General features: G+C 41.6%; 1 protein-coding gene across 1 annotated transcript in view; it reads right to left on the bottom strand.

Moving 5' to 3' along the window:
• The window catches only part of slc25a10 (solute carrier family 25 member 10), a 120,303-nt gene extending 100,192 nt beyond the window's left edge, over nt 1-20,111 (bottom strand). Inside the window, exons 1-2 of the mRNA XM_034189063.1 lie at nt 19,798-20,111; nt 19,601-19,727 (exon numbers count right to left, since the gene is read on the bottom strand). Of these exons, the coding sequence (XP_034044954.1) occupies nt 19,601-19,690 (90 nt within the window). The 5' untranslated portion in view covers nt 19,691-19,727; nt 19,798-20,111. The remainder of the gene's footprint in view (nt 1-19,600; nt 19,728-19,797) is intronic.
• Nucleotides 20,112-21,597: the final 1,486 nt, after the last annotated feature.

Raw genomic sequence — 21,597 nt, 5'->3', positions numbered from 1 at the left:
ACCAAAATGGAGGTGAGGCAGTCCTCGACAAGCTTCAGATTCTCTTCTCCAGTTGCTGGGAAAAGGAAATGGTTCCACATGACCTTCAGGATGCGGTCATTGTCTCCCTGTACAAGAACAAGGGCGACAAGTCCGACTGTTCTAATTACCGGGGCATCACTCTCCTCTCAATAGCAGGTAAGATTTTGGCTCGAGTGCTGCTCAACAGGCTTACCCCTACCATAGGACATGAAAATACTCCCGAGAGTCAGTGCAGATTTCAGGCCAACAGGGGAACCACCGACATGATCTTCATCCTGAGACAGATCCAGGAGAAGTGCAAAGAACAGACCATGGCCCTTTATGCAGCCTTCATAGACCTAACCAAGGCTTTTGACACGGTCAGTCGTGAGGGTTTGTGGAAGATTCTTGCATGCCTTGGCTGCCCTCCAAAGCTCCTCACCATCATCCGCCAGCTGCATGAAGGCCAGATGGGACAAGTGAAGTACAACAGGACTCTGTCCGGCAGCTTCCCCATCTCAAATGGCGTCAAACAAGGTTGCATCCTCGCACCCACTCTGTTCTCCATCTTCTTTAGCATAATGCGTCGTGAGGCCAAAGAAGACTTGACAGACGGCATCTATATCCGCCTCAGAACCGACGGAAGCCTGTTTAACTTGCGGCGCCTTCTGTCCCACACTAAGATCACAGAACAGCTAATCATGGAGCTGCTCTTCGCAGATGACTGCGCCCTCGTCGCCCATACGGAGCAAGCCTTGCAGCACATTGTCAACTGTTTTGCTGAAGCAGCAAGAGCCTTCGGCCTCACCATCAGCCTGAGAAAGACAGAAGTGCTATATCAACCGGTCCCCCATACAGCATATACCCCACCCCGAATCAACATCGAGGGTACCAGCCTGAATGCAGTAGAGCACTTCACGTATCTCGGTAGTGTTATCTCAAACGACGCATCTGTTGCCAAGGACCTAGACAGTCACCTTGCCAAGGCCAGCAGTTCTTTTGGTCGACTCTCAAAGAAAGTCTGGCAGAATCATGCACTGCACCTTTCCACAAAAGTGCAGGTCTACAGAGCCATTGTGGTCCCTACCCTCCTGTATGGAGCTGAAACCTTGGTTCTGTATCGCCAGCAGATCAGATTACTGGAATGCTTTCATCAGCGTTGTCTCCAAAACATCTTCGGGATCAAGTGGCAGGACTACGTCTCAAATGAGGACATCCTTACCAGAGCCAAATTGCCCAGCATGGAGTCTGTTATACTCAAACAACAGCTTCGTTGGGCAGGCCACGTAGCCAGGATGGATGATACACGCATGCCGAAATTAATTCTCTTTGGCGAGCTCAAGGAAGGGAGACGAAACCAAGGGGCCCCCAAAAAGCGCTATAAGGACCAGCTGAAGAAACAGCTCTCCCTTGCAGGCATTCAGCATCAGTCATGGCAGCATCTAGCTACAGACAGACTCAGCTGGCATTCCAGCATCAAATCCGCCAGCCTGAAGTTTGAAGTGAGGCCTCACGCCAGAAGCGTCAAAGACAGAAAGAGTGGGCAGCAGCACAAGCCCAGCCTACTTAAGTGTTCATTTGCCCCAAGTGTAACAGGTCTTGTGCATCCCATATCAGACTTTTCAGCCACCAGAGGGCTTGTAGAAAATAAACTAAAAAAAAAAAAAAAAAGGCCTTCCCACTATCCTCGCAAGCGAGGAAACTGCCAACAGTAGAATATAAAGAAGGGAAAAAAGAAAAAAATAGACAATATATTCATCAATCTCAATTATTTGTCTGACAATTAATCATCTCCAGAAATTCCTAATCGTGACAGCCCTACTTCCACCCAGACCTCGGGTGGCACATGAACCGCACACGTATGGCAGTTGGTGTGTATTCATCTTATTCTTACTGCAATCTGACAGCAGTCTAAGTATTCGTACTGTGTTCAGACTACAGTTGGGCTGCATTCATGGCATGCACACAGACTGTGCACGACTCAGTCGAAGCGGGATCCGCCCACATTCTAAGTAGTCAATTGGCGTTTGTACACGGCTGTCGGAATGTCTGTCCTTCCCAACTGTGCCTCAAAGTTTGACTTTTTAACCCCCATTCTGGCTGATGTGGCTTGATTCCTGCTCATTTGTGTCAGTGCGACAGGGCCCTTAGTTTGGGCTGGGATTTTTTTTTTTTTTTCTTCTTTCTTTTAGTATGTTTACTGTCTGGTTTGTTTTTTCATATTGTTTAATAATTGTTGTTAATGTATGTGCTTATAAATAAAAAAAATAAAAAGTATATTAAATAAAAGCCTCCCAAAGCTGCTCAACAGACGATGTCTCAGTATGCAGGCCATGCAAGAGCTGGGATGTTTTTAGCTTCCAGGCATTGTACAGAGATCATGGCAAAATGGGGCCATGTATTATTATGGTGCAACATGAAGTGATAGCCGCACATGAACATAACAACAATGGGCCTCAGGAGATGCCAAATGAACAGTATGTAAAGTCCACCAGTTTTTTTTTTTTTTTTTTTTTTTTTCTCTCTACAGTGGTGTCCTCTGAAACACAGGCAAATGGATTTAAAGCTACAGACACAGAAATAGCTTGTTCTGGGGAGGGCTTAAACAGAATACAAATAATGAATGTTTATGAGTTCAATGGTACGTACACCAAACAGGATGCACCAGGGCACTGTCCGGCTCATCCGGTGCACACTCAGGACGTGGAGACAAGATCTGACATGGCTGTGACCATGGCCAATTACCCTTCAATGCAATCAGACTGTTTCAAAATGCTGTTTTGATGCTGTCAGAACATTCAGAACGCAGTCAGACCGCGATCACTCTGAACTTTGACTGCCATTCGAGCTTTTTCCACCTCAAAGTCACCTCCAGAGTTGGTTGCACATGCTCCATATTCGGGCTGGCCGCGCGAATGTGCACGACTGTTTGGATTGCACTCAGATAGCTGTCGGAGGTGTTCGAATGCTCCTCAACTTTGCCTAAATGGCGGTTGAACTTCCATTCGGACAGCATTGAGCCTCATTCGGCCTCTAGTGTGACAGGAGTTTAACACTGAGCACTGCGCTACAAATATCTACATATACATAAAATAAATAAATAAATCAATCAAAAGACGACTGTAGAGACCTAAACTAAAAGCACACACGCAATAAATGAAAGGGCAGACAGTCCTCATCTTCCCTGAGTAGATGATCAATTATTGCCTCAGTAAGAAGGAATGCAATGGTTCCCAGATCCTCCAAAGCCTGTCCAATTTGTGATTAAGGTCATGAGTCAGTTTCTTGAGAGGAGTATGAATCTGAGGAGATGACTGCCACAGCAAAAGACATTTTTAGCCAGAAACAAAAGAATAATCAACAAGAATTTGGTATGTGTGTCCAAGAAATTATCTGGAGAATGGTTACATAGAAAGAAAGAAGGAGTCAACAAAAACTGTCAAGCAGTGACCTCCTGAATTACAGAGTGAATTCCCTTCCAGAAAATCTGGATGAGATTACATGACCAAAACAGGTAAATAAACATACCTTTGTGTATATTACATTTACAACAAAGGTTGGAGGTATAAGGGAACATCCTCTAGAGATGAACAGGTGCGTAATAAGTTCTGTGCATTTAGGAAAAAACCCCACTGCAGATCTTGTCCCAGTCTACAGGATTAAATCTCAACTATAGATCATGCTCCCACAACAGTTTCAGAGAGTCACATCCTAAATAATCATAAGTAATGAAGTATAAATTTTGTAAATCAGTCCTTTGGGAGATTTCACTAGAAATATACTGTTTTCCAGCTCTGACAGTCTTGTGCGGATCCTGCCTGTCCTCAAGAGAGATCATACAAAGTGAAATATCAACAAACCAGTAGTGTGTTGTAAACAGCTGTTCTTGAAATTATTTAACTGATCTATATCATTGATAAAAGAGAGGGAGTCTTCTGGGATAGCAAGATTCAACACTCAACCACAACAAATCTTGTTCATGAACCAATATGACATTGTTTTAAGTTGTGCTGACCAATAACATAGTTGGTGAATGGGCAAGGACAAGCATCTCAGGTCCTTTGGGTTCGTAAGTGTAGAAAATTTAACTCTTTGGTGTTTTTTTATTCCAAATACAGTGAGAGATATGAAAATTCAGTGACTTAAAAAAGGCAGGGGTCAAATCACACTGCTCAGCATGCCGCTATCGTTGCAGCGACATCTCTGCTATTTTGCCATTGTGTGACAGCTCGCCAGACTACTTTCACCTGACCCAGTGTTGAATTTGCCAACATGAGAAGATGCTGCTGGATGAGTGTGAGTATTGACTTACGATCATTTAGGCATAAAAACACATGAGATACACAAGTTCAAGTTCGTGCCAAATATACTCCTTATGCAGGGTTCTAGCTAGGATAAAATTTTAGCGTAGTGGTAATGTCGAGGGAGCGAAGCGACTGGAGGGGGGTGCAAAAGGGGGGAGGCTTTTGAAGATTCAAGCTAAAAATGGGCCATTCTAGGGGTACCCAAAGGGGAAAAGCCAGGTACAACAGCCCAAGTCCCTTCATCATGTCCAGAAGGCTGGGGAAGTTTGTTGAGTGGGCAATCTCATTCTGGGTTAGCCAGTACATGGCCCTCAGTGAGGCAGTCAGAGTCCGTGGACATTTTTAAGTCAAGACGTAAAACCTATTTTTATTCTCTTTCTAATGAGTAGTTTTTATTTTGTTATGTTATGTATTCTTTTACTTCTGTTTTTAATTAGGTATTTGAATTTCTTTTTTTTTTTAATGTTGAACTGTTCTGTGTGAGACACCTTGAGACGGGTTTTGTTGTAATTTGGCGCTTTATAAGCTGATTAAATTGAAATTGAACAACATTTTATTAAGTCTTAAAGTAAATAAATATGAAATTGGTTACTGGATCCTTAAACTCTGGACATAATAAACTCTACATGGTGGATCCTTGATCTCTGGACATAAACAGAAATAAAATCTGTTAGTTTTTGTCTAAAGCATTTCCTTTCAGACATTATTATTGGCATGAATGTCTTTCCATATCTGAGCTGAGCTCTACAGCTCGCTGCACTCCACGTCAGGTTCATAAAGAATGCAGGATGTCTCATTTTGAGAGGAAAATACATTTCAGTCGATTGTAGTTTATTGTCTGTATTGCAGCGTTTGTAAGAGGTGTCATTTTATTTAAAGAGGCAATTTGTTTTGAAGTTATTAATTCTGAGCGGACTCTGTCTCAGCAAAGAGCCGTGCAGCGTTTGGAACTGTGCCAAAGGAACGGAGGACGATTCTCGTTTGCTGACTGCAACAAGACATGAGTCCCAGTTAGCGACTTTAATACACACAAAAATGACTCATGATATTTTAATGGCTTTGAGAGGGGTTAAGAAGCGGACTTACTGCTTCTGAAGAGCAACGAATCAAAGAGCCATAAGCCATTGAATCGAAGCATTGCTTCATTCACGCTTCAAACTGGAGTTGCGCTGCAGATACGGTTGATTACACGGTCCAAAATAAGCGTTAACGGTCCAAAATTATATTGTAACAGGCCGTAACGCAAGTTTGCGCTAGCTAGAACCCTGCAAACAATAAACTACAATCGACCAAAACGTTTTTTCCTCCCAAAATGAATGTATGACGTTACATTTGTGTCACTAATGCCTGGAAGGAAATAGTTTTGACAAAAACTACAGATTTTGTTTATTTCTATTTATGTCCAGAGATAAAGGATCCAGCATGCAGAATTCATTTATATCCAGAGATTAAGGATCCAGTGACCAATTGCATATTTATTTACTTTAAGACTCAATAAAATGTTGTTGACATAGGAAACATGTAAAGCCTACTTTTAGTACACAGAAAATTCACAAGAGGTATTGATAAGGGAATCGATAAGGAATCGGATCAATAAGCGGAATCGATAATGGCATCGATATCGATAAAATCTTATCCCTATGAGTGAGTGAGTGAGTACTTCACGGATTCCCACCAAATTTTCACCACAGACACATATTTGGGCACGGAAGACTCCACTGAATTCTGAAGTTGATCAAGATCCAGATTCTGGATCAAGATTTCACTTCATATAGGCTTTGAAGGTTTATATCAAAATTACTTCACGGATTCTCACCAAATTTGCACCACAGATAGATATTAAGGCATGGAAAACTCCACTGAATTTTGGAGGTGATCCGGATCCAGATTGACAGACATCAGAAATCTCCGATTGCTCTTGTTTTCAATATGACTGCAGCATTTTAAAATTTTGAGCCCTGTGTAATTCTTCAATTGACCCGTACCTGACCAAAGGGCTGGACAATACGACCTAAAATCCATATTGCGGTATTTATTTAAATCCCTGAGAGTCACGCCTCAGCTCAAAACACCCCCCTCCCCTCTGCAGCTGTGGTTCACACACAGAAGAGGGCTTTTCCTGGATCAAAACACTCTGCAGGCAATATCGTGATTAGTCGGTGGAGTCCAAATCTCTACCATCTTCCACAATTATACTGTGTAACGGTTAAACCAGATATACCACACAGCCCTACCTGGCCATCTACAACCCCTGGCAAAAATTATGGAATCACTGGCCTCGGAGGATGTTCATTCAATTGTTTAATTTTGTAGAAAAAAAGCAGATCACAGACATGACACAAAACTAAAGTCATTTCAAATGGCAACTTTCTGGCTTTAAAAAACACTATAAGAAATCAGGGGAAAAAAAAAATTGTGGCAGTCAGTAATGGTTACTTTTTTAGACCAAGCAGAGAGAAAAAAATATGGACTCACTCAATTATGAGGAATAAATTATGGAATCACCCTGTAAATTTTCATCCCCAAAACTAACACCTGCATCAAATCAGATCTGCTCATTAGTCTGCATCTAAAAAGGAGTGATCACACCTTGGAGAGCTGTTGCACCAAGTGGACTGACATGAATCATGGCTCCAACACGAGAGATGTCAATTGAAACAAAGGAGATGATTATCAAACTCTTAAAAGAGGGTAAATCATCACGCAATGTTGCAAAAGATGTTGGTTGTTCACAGTCAGCTGTGTCTAAACTCTGGACCAAATACAAACAACATGGGAAGGTTGTTAAAGGCAAACATACTGGTAGACCAAGGAAGACAAAGCGTCAAGACAGAAAACTTAAAGCATTATATCTCAAAAATCGAAAATGCACAACAAAACAAATGAGAAACGAATGGGAGGAAACTGGAGTCAACGTCTGTGATCGAACTGTAAGAAACCACCTACAGGAAATGGGATTTACATACAGAAAAGCTAAACGAAAGCCATCATTAACACCTAAACAGAAAAAACAAGGTTACAATGGGCTAAGGAAAAGCAATCGTGGACTGTGGATAACTGGATGAAAGTCATATACAGTGATGAATCTCGAATCTGCATTGGGCAAGGTGATGATGCTGGAACTTTTGTTTGGTGCCGTTCCAATGAGATTTATAAAGATGACTGCCTGAATAGAACATGTAAATTTCCACAGTCATTGATGATATGGGGCTGCATGTCAGGTAAAGGCACTGGAGAGATGGCTGTCATTACATCATCAATAAATGCACAAGTTTACATTGATATTTTGGACACTTTTCTTATCCCATCAATTGAAAGGATGTTTGGGGATGATGAAATCATTTTTCAAGATGATAATGCATCTTGCCATAGAGCAAAAACTGTGAAAACATTCCTTGCAAAAAGACACATAGGGTCAATGGCATGGCCTGCAAATAGTCCGGATCTTAATCCAATTGAAAATCTTTGGTGGAAGTTGAAGAAAATGGTCCATGACAAGGCTCCAACCTGCAAAGCTGATCTGGCAACAGCAATCAGAGAAAGTTGGAGCCAGATTGATGAAGAGTACTGTTTGTCACTCATTAAGTTCATGCCTCAGAGACTGCAAGCTATTATAAAAGCCAGAGGTGGTGCAACAAAATACTAGTGATGTGTTGGAGCGTTCTTTTGTTTTTCATGATTCCATAATTTTTTCCTCAGAATTGAGTGATTCCATATTTTTTTTCCCTCTGCTTGGTCTAAAAAAGTAACCGTTACTGACTGCCACAATTTTTTTTTCCTGATTTCTTATAGTGTTTCTTAAAGCCAGAAAGTTGCCATCTGAAATGACTTTAGGTTTGTGTCATGTCTGTGATCTGCTTTTTTTCTACAAAATTAAACAACTGAATGAACATCCTCCGAGGCCGGTGATTCCATAATTTTTGACAGGGGTTGTATTACAAATGCAAGTCGCCAGTCTGTTTATTCAAAAGAGTAATGTCTAAGGAGTATTTGTGCAAAATTTGGGGCTTGCATCACCAAAGGATTCTTTCAGTTATCTGCTCCACTCTCTCCAAGTCCGAAACACTATGCAGTGGTTCACCAAACAGTTTTCTTCAGTATGGACATTAAAAGTTAGGAGCTGCTCATTTTCTCAGGAAGCATGCATTAAGTGGACCTAATGGACGACGCTACAGACAGCTGCAAAAGGAGCTAACGCGTGCAACATTAAATCTGATGAGAATTTCTCTCAGTGCGAATACTGCAGATGTTATTGATGATCCAGGAGCATGTTTCACAGTAGAACAACCTGTATTATTCCTGGTGTTTGGAATAAAATACAACAGACACAGCATCCACAACCAGCAGCATCAAGTGGACTCTGAGCTAAAGATGAGATGTGAAGACGCTGTGCTCAGCCACCGCCACTCAAAGCAACCGTACCCCAAATTTACAGAACTTTGTGGCTGAACACATCTTAAACTAAGAAGAAAAAAAAAGTCACTCCTCGTACAGTTGTCATGGAAAACCGCTTTTTGTACCAGGCTGTAAACATGTTCTGCTCTCAAGTTAGACATTTTACCACAGAGTCCTATGGGAAAGCATTTTGCGTGTTTGAGCCAGCCTCAAGCAGCCAGTCAAGGAACAGCAACTATTTCTTCTTCCGGGTGGGCTTCATCCGAGGCCATTGAAGATTTCTGCTTGGTCAAGCCAGACTCTTTCAATATTTTCTTCATTTTAAGTTTGTTTAATTCTGGAGAAATAATGGAATAATGGAATCACTGTCCAGATCTGAAACCATTGTAGACAGCGTGATTATTCAGTAACCATCTCATCCTTGAAATTTTACACCAATTCACAAAAAACAACTTATGGTAATTAGATGGTCACGCTATCTGCCTAAACCCGCATGCAGCAATCTGTCATTCACTTTTCCACATTTTATGCTACAGACTTAAAATCATTTTTTCATTCATTCAAATTCATTCATCTTTTTTGAACTCTTTATTTAACCATTTAAAACAAACATAACATTTCCTGACACAACATTTCCCACAAAGTAAGAAGGTACACTACATACACATATAATGATTTAGGGGTATAGTAGATAATATCTATAAAAGGTGACTATCATACTTCTCGTCAAACATCCACGTATCTCGAAATACATGCCCATTTTTGCTCAAAAATGTCCATGGATAGCTGGAGATTTGCAGTCAGTCGCTCCATTATATAAACATTTTTCAGTCTCTGTACCCATTGATCTATAGTTGGCGGTTTTACATCTTTTCAATTCACCATAATCATTTTCTTTGCTATCAGCAAAAGGATCCTCAGTATATATCGCTGATCAGCATTATATAGGTCTCTAGGAATGGCTCCCAACAGGAACAACATAGGTTCTGGGACAACATTTATTCCTAAAATAGTGTCTCTCTCTTTTTTAATGTTGTCCCAATATTCCTTTATTACCGGACACTCCCAAAAAATGTGTGTGGTGTCTCCAATATTTCCATAGTTCCACCAACATAGTGCTGTAGTAGGATTCTTTGCAAATGAAGAGATGGTAAGAGGAGTATAAAAGTATCTGGTTTTCACTTTCCAGTCAAATTCCTTCCACAATTGGCTATTAATTCCCTTATGGCAACCTGTACATATGTCATTCCATGTAGAGTCTTCAATTATATTAATTTCCAACTCCCATTTTTCCTTGATATAATTTGTGTTTTGCACAGTGTCAGTTATCAACCTTTTGTATATATTAGATATGTGTCTTTTTGTTGGGAAGTGTTTCTCTGTAATACTGATAAAATACTTCATCTCATTTGGGGCTTTACGAATCATTTCCTTTTCTTTATGGCTTGTGATATAGTGTCTGATCTGGAGATATCTATAGAAATCTTTCGAAGGGAAATCAAATTGTTCTTGAAGTTGGGAGAAGGATTTGAATTCTGTTTCTATAAAGAGTTGATTAATTGTGTGGAGGCCTTTTTCTGCCCATCTTCTAAACCCACTATCCCACAACGAAGGGGGAAATTCTATATTTCCTACTATAGGCATAGCCCTTGAGATTGACTGCGGCCCCCCAAGTACTTTTTTAACTGTTGTCCAAATTTTTAAAGTGTTTTATCCATTCATTCTTTAATTTAATCTTTTTGATTGACTTTATGTCAATAAAGGGCAGTATTGATAAAGGGACACCCTTAATTGAATTCTGCTCTATCCGAGTCCATATTGTTTCCTGATCATTTCTAAGCCATGCCACGATTGCGTTTATTTGTGCAGCCCAATAGTAATTTTTAAAGTTTGGTAAACTCAGTCCTCCCCTGTCCTTAGGCAGATGGAGACATTTCAGTTTTATCCTCGGCGTCTTCCTTTGCCAAATAAATGCTGATATTAGTTTATCTAACATTTTTAGAGTGGGAACAGGTACTCTTACTGGGATGGACTGAAACAAAAAAAGAAGTCTGGGCAATAGGTTCATTTTTACTGTCTCTACTCTACCAAATAAAGATAGGGCTTCCCCTATCTTTATTTGCACCTCCCAACGTGTCACATCCCTCTTCATTTGTCTAATTAATTTGCTATAATTGGCCTCAAATAACTGAGTGGGGTTAGGTGTGATAATGACTCCTAGATACATGAATCCCTGTTTAGACCAGTGAAAGGAGACGCCGTTATTCAGTTGTGTAGGCCAGGTACCCGAGATCATCATGGCTTCTGACTTAGTCTCATTAATTTTGTATCCCGATACTGACCCATATTTATGTAGACATTTTATAAGCGTGGGAATGGAAAGGAATGGATTTTTTATAAAGAGCAAAATGTCATCTGCGAACAGAGCTATTTTATGGATTGCCCCTCCTTCATCTGCTATCCCTTGAATCTGCATGTTTTGGCATATTGCCTCTGCCAGAGGTTCAATACTTAGGGCGAATAAGATGGGTGATAAGTCCCCCTGTGTCACACCTCGTTCAATCCCAAAGGGACTAGAGCAGTGGCCACTGACTCTTACTTTGGAGCAAGGCTCTTTATACAAAAGACTGATCCAGGTCACAAATTCCTTTCCAAAACCCATTTCTAGCAGTGTCTGCCTCAGAAATATCCAGTCAACTCGATCAAATGCCTTCTAAGCCGAGAAGCATCGATGGTTGTTTCTCCCTTGCTGCAACTGTATGCAAATTCAGAGCTCTCCTAATGTTATTTGTTCCTTGACATCCTGGTATGAACCCTGTTTGTTCTGGGTGTATTAATTTCTTAATATTTTTTTGAATTCTGGTAGCCAATATAGAAGTCAAGATTTTATAATCCACACATAATAGACTTATTGGACGGTAACTAGTACACTGAAGGGGGTCCTTTCCTTCCTTATGTATGACCGTTATTATGGCTTCTGACCACGAGTTTGGGGGATTTCCTGATTTCAGTGCGTAATTGTATAATTTACATAGTATGGGAGTGAGTTCATTCACAAATATTTTGTTCCTGGTGATTTCTTATTTTTCAGTTTGGTAATAGTTTCTTTAATTTCACTTTCTGTGATGGGCTTTATTAATAGTTCTGCTTCCTCACTTGCTAGTTTATTCAATTTAAGGGGCCCTAAGAACTCTGCACTCTCCTTTCTCCTGAATTCTGATTCATCAGTCCTATATAGTTGTTTGTAGTATGTTGCAGAGGAATCTGATATTTTGGTTGGATCGGTTTCTATCTGATTGGTTTCTGGGTTCCTTATCTTGGGGACTGCACGGCTAGATTGGGTTTTTCTGAGTTGAAAGGCCAATAGCCTACTGGCTTTATTACCCATTTCATAATATTTTCTGTTAGTGTATCTGACAGCTCCCTCTGCCTTATGTGTCAAAAGTTCATCCAGTTGTCTAACTTTCTTTATTTTGTTTAAAATGTCTTTATTTCCGTACTGTTTGTGTTCCCATGTTATTTTTTTTATTTCTGCTTCCAATCCTTGTTGTTTTGCAAGCCTTTGTTTCTTTATTCTAGATCCAATAGAAATAATCTTCCCTCTTATTGTGGCCTTACTGGCATCCCATACAACTGAGGGGGAGACACTACCATCATCGTTGATAGCAAAGTATTCAGTCAGAGCCCTTTGTATTTCTTGTCTGATGTTTGTATCCATTAATAATGAGACATTATGCCTCCAGTGTTTAAAATAGTTATCTGCTCCCAAGCTAATTTTCATAGTCACAGGGCCATGGTACGAAATAGTTATTGGTTCAATTGTACACTCTTTTACCCTGTGTAATTCAGTTTTTGATAAGCAGAAAAAAAAAAAATCTATCCTCGAATAACTTCCGTGTACTTGGGACATAAACGTGAAGTCTCTCTTATTAGGGTGAAGTTGCCGCCAAATATCTACGAGGCCCAATTCCTTCATCATATCTGACAGCCCCTTAGACATTTTAGATTGAGATATTCTTATTGTAGGTAACCTGTCCAGCTTTGAGTTCAAGGTGCAATTAAAGTCACCCCCTACCAGTATAATCCCCTCACTTTTGTCTGCTAGTAAAGCTGCTACCTTTTTAATAAAGTGTGGACAATTTTCATTTGGGGCATACACATTAAGTATAGTTACTTTCATTCCTGCAATCATGCCTATCACCATAACATACCTGCCTTCATCATCCTGGAAGAATTTCTCATTATTGTAATACACAGATTTATTAAACAATATGGCAACCCCTCTCTTCTTTGCTCTCTCACATGATGAGCTATAAACCTGAACGACCCGCTCTCTCTTCAGTTTTAGATGCTCCACCTCTGACAGGTGTGTTGCCTGTATCAGAGCAACAGAACAGTGTAGTTTCTTTAATTGTCCCAGAATTTTCTTCCTCTTGATCGTATTATTGATTCCTCTTATATTATAACTTATGAAATTCAACTCAGTCATAATCCCTATAGGATCTCACAGTATAACTCTCTACCTGTTCACCCTTAGACATCAGAGTGTATCTAACCCCTAACAAAGTGATATCAGTTATATATGTCAGGAAAAACAAAACACAAAGAACATAGAATTGAACTTCCACTACATCAATCTGACACAGTAGCTAAACTATGACCATATCAGATCCCCGTTGGTACTGGGGCAGAGAGGTGTGACCTACCCTCTCTGTGGAAAAAAGTACACAGAGTGTAAGTGTGACCAATATTACACTAAACTGTAAAAGAGGTCCAGGTGAGTGTGTTCCACTCATAAAGTCAGCATAACCGCCTTGGACTATCTAACATATAACCTTATTTTGTGACGACAAAATATATTTGAATAATAAAACTTAGTGACGCTTATTATGCTCCTTTGAGTCCGTTAGTTATAGCTACCGTGAATCCACTAACCTTATTAGGTTAGTTAAAACAGGCTTATTATCCACCTTAATGGTAGAGTCCCTTTAGTCCTCCCCTTGCAGAAAAGTATTGAGATCAGCTGATGACAAGGCACCCCCTCCTTCTCCTCTCTTAGCTCCTCCATCCATCCTTCAGTTCCTCCTCAATGCGCTCCCTCTCCTCGTATCGCACCTCGACCCCCAGCTCTTTCAGCAGCGTTGCGGCGCTCGTTAGAGATCCAAACGTCTTCTCTCAGGTGCTCAGCTTAATTTTCAGTTGCGCCGGGTACACACACTTTGCCTGGATGCTCTTCTTTTTAAGTTGTTTAATAACTTCGTGGACCCTCATTCGTTTCTGTTGCAGATCAGGAGAATAATCCTGAACAAAATAGATCTGTTTGCCTTGATGGACAACCTTCCCCTGGCTCCATGCCTGCCTTATGATTATGTCCTTTACCGCTGCATCCAGAAATCTCACTATTATCGACCTCGGAGGGGCTGTTGGATCCTTAGGTTTAGCCGCCAGGGAGCGGTGTGCCCTTTCAATCTTAATGTCCAAGCCTGGTGGTAATTTAAGCTCTTTCAGGAGCAGGTCCTTAACAAAACCAGCCGCATCCCCTCCCTCACTATCTTCTGGGATTTGAAAGATCCTGATATTGTTTCTTCTCAGCCTGTTTTGGAGGTCATCGCACTTTGCTGTAAGCTCAATATCACGGTGCAGCAGATACCTCAGTGCTCTGTGGTGGCGCATCTCCGTGTCTTCCGCCGTGCTGATTCTTTCCTCCACCCTTTCCATTCGTTGTTCGTGTTCAGCCAGTTGGTTTTTATGTCGGAAATAGATTGTTCCACACGGTTAAGGGACAGTTTAGTATGACTGTGTCCGTCTTGATTTTCTTTTCGGAGTTTTCTCAGTTCTTCCAGTACCGTTGTATCTGGTTGACTTGTGCTGCTACTAGCCGAGTTCTTGCTAGTTGGGCTCAGCGGATTCGGCTTGTTATCATCTTTTCCTCGTGAGGGGTCAAGTTTCTCCTGTCTTCTTTGTCCCGCGGAGGAGCTCATGTTTTAGTAATCTGTTTTTAATGTTTCGGCGTCGAATTATTATAGTTGTCACCCTTATTTTTTTTATGTCCAGCGGAGCTCAGTTACTTTGCTGCCGCTACATCCATGATGTCACCGGAAGTCTCAAATTCATTCATCTTTTGTCCTCTCAAAATTCTTCTCACAACACCCCATACGGACAACATGAAAAAAGTTTTTTCAAATTTACAAAACATAAAAAAAGCTAAGAAATCACATGTATGTAAGTATTCACACCCTTTGCTCAATACTTTGTTGATACACCTTTGGCAGCAATTAGAGCCTCAAGTCTTCTTGAATATGATGCCACAAGCTTGGTGCACCTATCTATGGGCAGTTTTGCCCATTCCTCTTTGCAGCACCTCTCAAGCTCCATCAGGTTGGATGGGGAACGTCGGTGCACAGCCATTTTCAGATCTCTCCAGAGATGTTCAATTGGATTCAGGTCTGGGCGCTGGCTGGGTCACTCAAGGACATTCACAGAGTTGTCTTGAAGCCACTACTTTAATATCTTGACAGTGTGCTTAGAGTCGTTGCCCTGCTGAAAGATGAACCGTCGCCCCAGTCTAAGTTCAAGGTTTTTATCCAGGTTATCTCTGTACATTGCTGCATTTATCTTTCCCTCCATCTTGACTAGTGTCCCAGTTCCTGCTGCTGAAAAACACCCCTACGGCATGATGCTGCCACCACCATGCTTCACTGTAGGGATGGTGCCTGGTTTCCTCCAAACATGACGCCTGGCATTCACGCCAAAGAGTTCAATCTTTGTCTCATCAGACCAGAGAATTGTGTTTCTCATAGTCCGAGTCCTTTAGGTGCCTGTTGGCAAACTCCGGGTGGGCTGCCATGTGCCTTTTACTAAGGAGAGGCTTCCGTCGGGCCATGCTATCATACAGGTCTGATTGGTGGATTGCTGCAGAGATGGTTGTCCTTCTGGAAGGTTCTCCTCTCCCCACAGAAGAATGCTGGAGCTCTGACAGAGTGACCATCAGGTTCTTGGTCACCTCCATGACTAAGTCCCTTCTGCCCCGATCAGTCAGTTTAGACAGGCAGCCAGCTCCAGGAAAAGTCCTGGTGGATACGAACTTCTTCCATTTATGGATGATGGAGGCCACTGTGCTCACTGAGAACTTCAAAGCAGCAGAAATGTTTCTGTACCTTTCCCCAGATTTGTGCCTCGAGACAATCCTGTCTCGGATGTCTACAGACAATTCCTTTGAGTTCATGCTTTGCACTGACATGCACTATCAACTATGGGACCTTTTATGTAGGCAATTGTGTGCCTTTACAAAGCATGTCCAATCAACTGAATCAAGGATGATCAGTGGAAACAGGAGGCTGTGAATACTTATGTACATGTGATTTCTCAGGGTTTTTTTTTCCTTTGGATAAATGTACAAAAATCTTTAAAAAAAAAAAAAAAATTGAAATTGTTATTATGGGGTATTGAGAGTCAAATTTTGAAGAAAAAATTGAATGCTATGCATTTTGGAATAAGGCCGTAACATAATAAAAATGCGGAAAACTTGAAGAGCTGTGAATATTTTCCGGTCGCACGGTAAATGGACTCTAGCTGCTGCATGAGCGCCTTTCACACAGAGAGGGCTGACACTGCCTCCTGCAGAAAGCAGGAGACAGAGGGACAGAAGCAGCACCACTTGCTGAAAAGTTGGTGAATTATATAAACAAACATGCACATAAAGGGCGACACATCAAGGCCAGAAAAAGAATCATGTTCATCCGTATATATATCATGACAGGCACGTTGCGCTACAGTTGTGCCGTCAGAACAGTCAGCGAAGCCTTCTCCCCAGAAATGGATGGACTACAACGCTCAGTTGAAGAAGCCATGGCGGATGCTAGTGAGACAAACGGGTAAGCTGTGTTTGTAGTGTTAGCTGCTATCTAATTTACTCATTTTCTGGCGTTTGATATAACCAAGCACTGCATGAAATAAAACCATACGTATATTAACGTTACGTAATCTTGGCATTACGGTGGTAAGACTTTATTGATCTCACAGTGGAGAAATTCACATACTTGTCAGGTAGTATTTTAACTTGATTCAAGGAGATATTGATACACTTCTGTGCTTTTATAGTTCCTCACAGCCAAACTGTCCACACAAAGTAGTAAACAATATCGGCATACATAATCGAGGGCCACTTTTTCATGTCATCTTCCCACTCTGTTATAACCCGTGGGTAAGCCAGAGTCGTTCCCTTTGAGCTTTTCAAAAAAGTTTTGTTTCTACCCATGTAATGACTTCCATTTTTCTATATTGAAAACACTGCTCACCTGAAGTCCTAAGCCAAAACGGAAATGTCTCTGTTGTAAAGGTTAGCGGGGCTGAATAAGGTGAATAAAGCTTAAGGGTTGCTCTATCCTGACTGGGCCTTATCAAGGTTTAGGTAAGCTTTAGGCCTAATCAGTGCTGCCCTGTAGGAATGTTGCCTTTTAGGGGTGGGGGTGGGGGGAGAGATATACTTTTACACTGGAGTCTGGATCAAGAGTTCACTTTACATACGCTTTGAAGGATTACATCAAAACTACTTCATTGGATTCTCACCAAATTTGCACCACAGATAGATATTAGGCCACGGAAGACTCCAGTAAATTTTGAAGGCAATCCGGTGTCACAGACTGAACGGTCCAACCCTAAAAGTTGGTCCACCTTTTGCATCTGTGCATGCATCATTTTGGACCATAGCAGCACGTCTGAGACGGAGTCTATTCACCCAAATCAATCAAATGGATTAATGGGATCATTAACCATCAGATGATAAAGGTAAAACCTCTTAAGTCATTCTAAAGTCAGTTTTAAGGAGAAACAAGGCAAAATTAAGTGACGCTCTGAAACGTCTGACATGCAGTGAACGCATCAGCTAGCAGCTCATTTAGCTGCGGTGCTCTGATCACTTCCGCCGCCTTTTATGATGAAATAATGCTGAATTTATGTGGAAATGATTGTTGTACAAAAGCTTCAGATATCTGTTGATGAGACAGATGATGACTGGAGGCAGTCTGAAGCAGAAACGAGGTGTTAATCCATGAACCGTTGTCATCAGGGGGGATCGATTTTTAGGGGGACCGTTCAGTCAGCAACAACGGATCTGGACTCTGAATCAAGATTTCACTTTATATGGGCTTTGGAGGATTATGTCCTTATGGTGAGGTGATGGTCTAGTGGTTAAGCATTGAGCTTGAGACCAGAGGATCCTTAGTTCAAATCCCAGCCTGACCGGAAAATCACTAAGGGCCCTTGGGCAAGGTCCTTAATCTGCTAGCTGCTCCCGGTGTGTAGTGGGCGCCTTGCATGGCTGCTGCTTGACATCAGGGTGAATGTGAAGCATTGATGTGTAAAAGCGCTTTGAGCGTCTGATGCAAATGGAAAAGCGCAATATAAATGCAGTCCATTTACCATTTATGTCAAAACTACTTCAGGGATTCTCACCAAATTTTCACCACGGGCATATATTAGACCATGGAAGACTCCACTGAATTTGAGAGGTGATCCTGATCCAGATTGGCAGATGTCAGAAATCTCTGATTGCTCTTGTTATCTTATGAGTTCCTAAATAATTGAAATTTGGCAAGCATTTTTTGTAAAGGGGGGACGATGAGGGAGGTGATGGTCTAGTGGTTAAGTGTTGGGCTTGAGACCAAAGAATCCTTGGTTCAAATTGGTCCCCTAGTAATCCCCTAGTTGCTCCCGGTGTGTGCACCTTGTATGGCAGCACCCTGACATTGGGATGAATGTGAGGCATTATTGTAAAGTGCTTTTTAAGCGTCTGACGCAGATGGAAAAGCGCTATATAAATGCTGTCCATTTATCTTTTACGACAATGATGGCATAAAAATCGCTTTCAATATTTTAGGATTGCACAGTATTACAGTCACTTGCCCAGTTCCGGATCACTGCTGTAGTATTTGCACTGCCGTTTCTCGTAATCAGCACAAATAAGCTAATACTTGGTACCAATGGAAAGACTGATGTTTTGTCTACAAACGACCACAAGCTCGACCGGATCCAGCCATCCTTGTGATCAGCAGAGGAATCAAAAAATCTGATCTTGGTGGTACGCGCGCTTTTTCTCATTCACTCATTCCTGCAAGTTTGAAAGTGACGATCTCTAAGACGTAGCAAAGGTGAGTTAGCCATTCGGTGTTTTTGGTTCTAGAGTGGGGAAAATATTTACTTACTTGGGTAGAAAATGTCAGTGTGTTATGTCTTGCTGTTTAATTGCTGCACGCATTTATCTCTGATGCGAAAATTTGCCGATTGTGAATCACTGAAGCAGCAGCCTCGTGTCAGTACTTGTGAGTCATGTGGACTTTGGGGATCATCTCAACGGGCATGAATGTGGGAGCTTTTACTTTTTAATTCGGGAGAAATCTCACCTCTACACTTAATTTTTTGCTTGTAAAAATGTATATCAGTGCCTTTTAAAACTAAGTAAATTCTCATTTAATAATTACAATTTATATCATTTTGTGTTCAAAACACATTCTTGGGCACAGTGTGTATCATTCTGCATTAGAAGGGCTCCAGCTAGATGCCAGGAATGACCCCAAAGTGACACAGTGTCGTAATCCAGAACCGGCAAAAGTGATCCATTTCCGGCAAATATTTGCACCACACACAATGTGGCTTCACACTTTAAGTAGAAGGGCTACACCATACTGACTTCTTCAGCTTGATAACATCCCCAATACACCCAATACAGCAATACACAATAAAGGATATTCAGTTGCATTATAGCTCTGTATAGCGGGACTTTAAAAAAGGTGATCCGGAACTGGGCAACCGTCTGTACAAAAGTGTTGACCTTTCCACGATAGTATTCGCAGTGTTTGAGTTGCACTTGTAAAGGAGCGTGTTTGAGAGCTGCAGTTCGTCACCTTTATCAGGTCCAGCGGATGGGTGCAGCAGGCGGCTCCGGTCGACGCCAGCCCGCCGAAGTACCACCGGGACATCCGCTTCTCCGTCATGGCTCCAGCAGTCCGCCCGATCCGGTGGATAACTGGTCTGCAGAAAGTAATATGGCTTATAGTACAGCAATCAGTTCGTTAATATTTAAACGTTGAAGATAACAAACCTCGCCGCTGCGCCGGGACTTTGCACTGCGCCCCACGGCTGTTTCAGGTCACAGCTGGAGTTTATGTGTTCGCAACAAACTCGACAACCCTTTCACATCGAGGAAATGTCACACAGGGTTTCACATCCTGCTCACAGCTGCATAAAGTCCAACTTTGTCATGTCCCATTACCAAACCTAAAATACAAACATTTAGCGATAAAGCAGGAAACCTTAGAGCCGTCTGCGCATGTGCTCGATATACACGCATGAAACAAGTTGGCGTCTTTAAGGAGACATAAAACTGTTCAGAAAATTATGTCAAAGCTCTTATTTTGTGTGGGATTTTTTTTAATAATTCATTATTTTATACGTGCACAAAGTGACTTATTTTATTGACAGTCTCATAACAATGACGTCAATTTGATGCGCCAACATACCACGAGTTTGCTGCGTTCAAAACATTCGGTAGGTCGGAGATTTCGACCTCGAGTTCAGGAAAAAAATGCCTGGAACTCAAACTCTTGCGGAAATGGAGCAACCCGAGGATTCCAAGTTGATATCATATCCATGGCAGCCATGTTTGAGATTGGTTAGACAACAGTGTTGCGAATGTTGAAAATCAAATTTAAAATCAGACATTATATTCACTTTCTATGTACAATTAGATAACACTCCACAACCCAAAAGATAACGTTAGCCCAGGTCTACTGTAATAGGCTGAATAGTTGTCTCCGAGGTAATCTCAAGAACGTGTATATATATATATATATATATATATATATATATTTGTATACCGGGTCTTTCCGAGCTTCCGGGCTGGAGAATGCAACATGAACGCATGCGCAGAGCCGATCTGATACTGATCATAGAAATTAGTGATAACTAGATAGGACAGGATTTCATTCTGGCAATATTTGCATCCACCATCTTGGAAGAGGGTTTGCATCGAGTTCCTGTTGTACTGAGAGGAACACTAAGATGCACAACTCAATAAATTTTAAATTCATTTATTGTGTGAAATCTCCCATCTGGTGATTGTTGCAAATACTCCAAAAATGTAAACCACGTGCTCCATCAGTATATGTTTGACACATATTAAAGAATGTCCTCAAGGTTGAGGTACTCCTGATAGAAAAATATGAACAGCCTTTAATCAAAATTGGCTACATACCAATGCTACAGCTTTTTATATTTTGTAATAGAGACTTCCTAACCCAGAGAAGTATGCCTTCATCCTCTCTTTTCAATTCTAAATTCATTTAGTTTCAAGGGGAAAACTGAACTTGATAAAAGTCCACACAAATGAAATCCCAATTGCTTTCGTCAGGCTCACAACAGTTGGTTCCACAAGCAAACCATTTCATGATATGTGTGCCCAGAAAGCTGTTTACCACATGTTGTTCTCCTCATTCCATCTATCACAGTGCTTCTGCTGGAGCTCTATCTTCACCCCTAAAGAGAGACATTTCCTCATCATCCCAGACTCCGCTAGTGTGACATTTGGATTCTGCACGAACTCTTGGGATAATTGTGATTAGGAGGTGGAGGTATTCCACCAGAAGAGAACTGTGCTGTGCTGACTGTTTGCTGGGTGTTCACGCACCCACCATCATCTGTCTGTTCTTCCTGCCAGCAGTACCAAGTCTGACAGCTGAAGACGGTGGCCACCTGGGGACTCAGGACTTGGCGGCTCTGGTGTGCTTCAGATCCACTGGCAGTGGAAATCGTGTGGGATCCTGCTCTTCTCTGGACAGACGTGTTATGTGTCGACGCGGGTTGAGGAGCGGACCTGCGTCAGACAGGACCCAGCGCTAAAAAT

Source organism: Thalassophryne amazonica, chromosome 15 (assembly GCF_902500255.1).
Source record: "Thalassophryne amazonica chromosome 15, fThaAma1.1, whole genome shotgun sequence".
In the NCBI taxonomy this organism is placed as follows: domain Eukaryota; kingdom Metazoa; phylum Chordata; class Actinopteri; order Batrachoidiformes; family Batrachoididae; genus Thalassophryne; species Thalassophryne amazonica.
The sequence above is the reverse complement of the archived record's forward strand: the minus strand, read 5'-3'. Positions and strand labels throughout refer to the sequence as shown.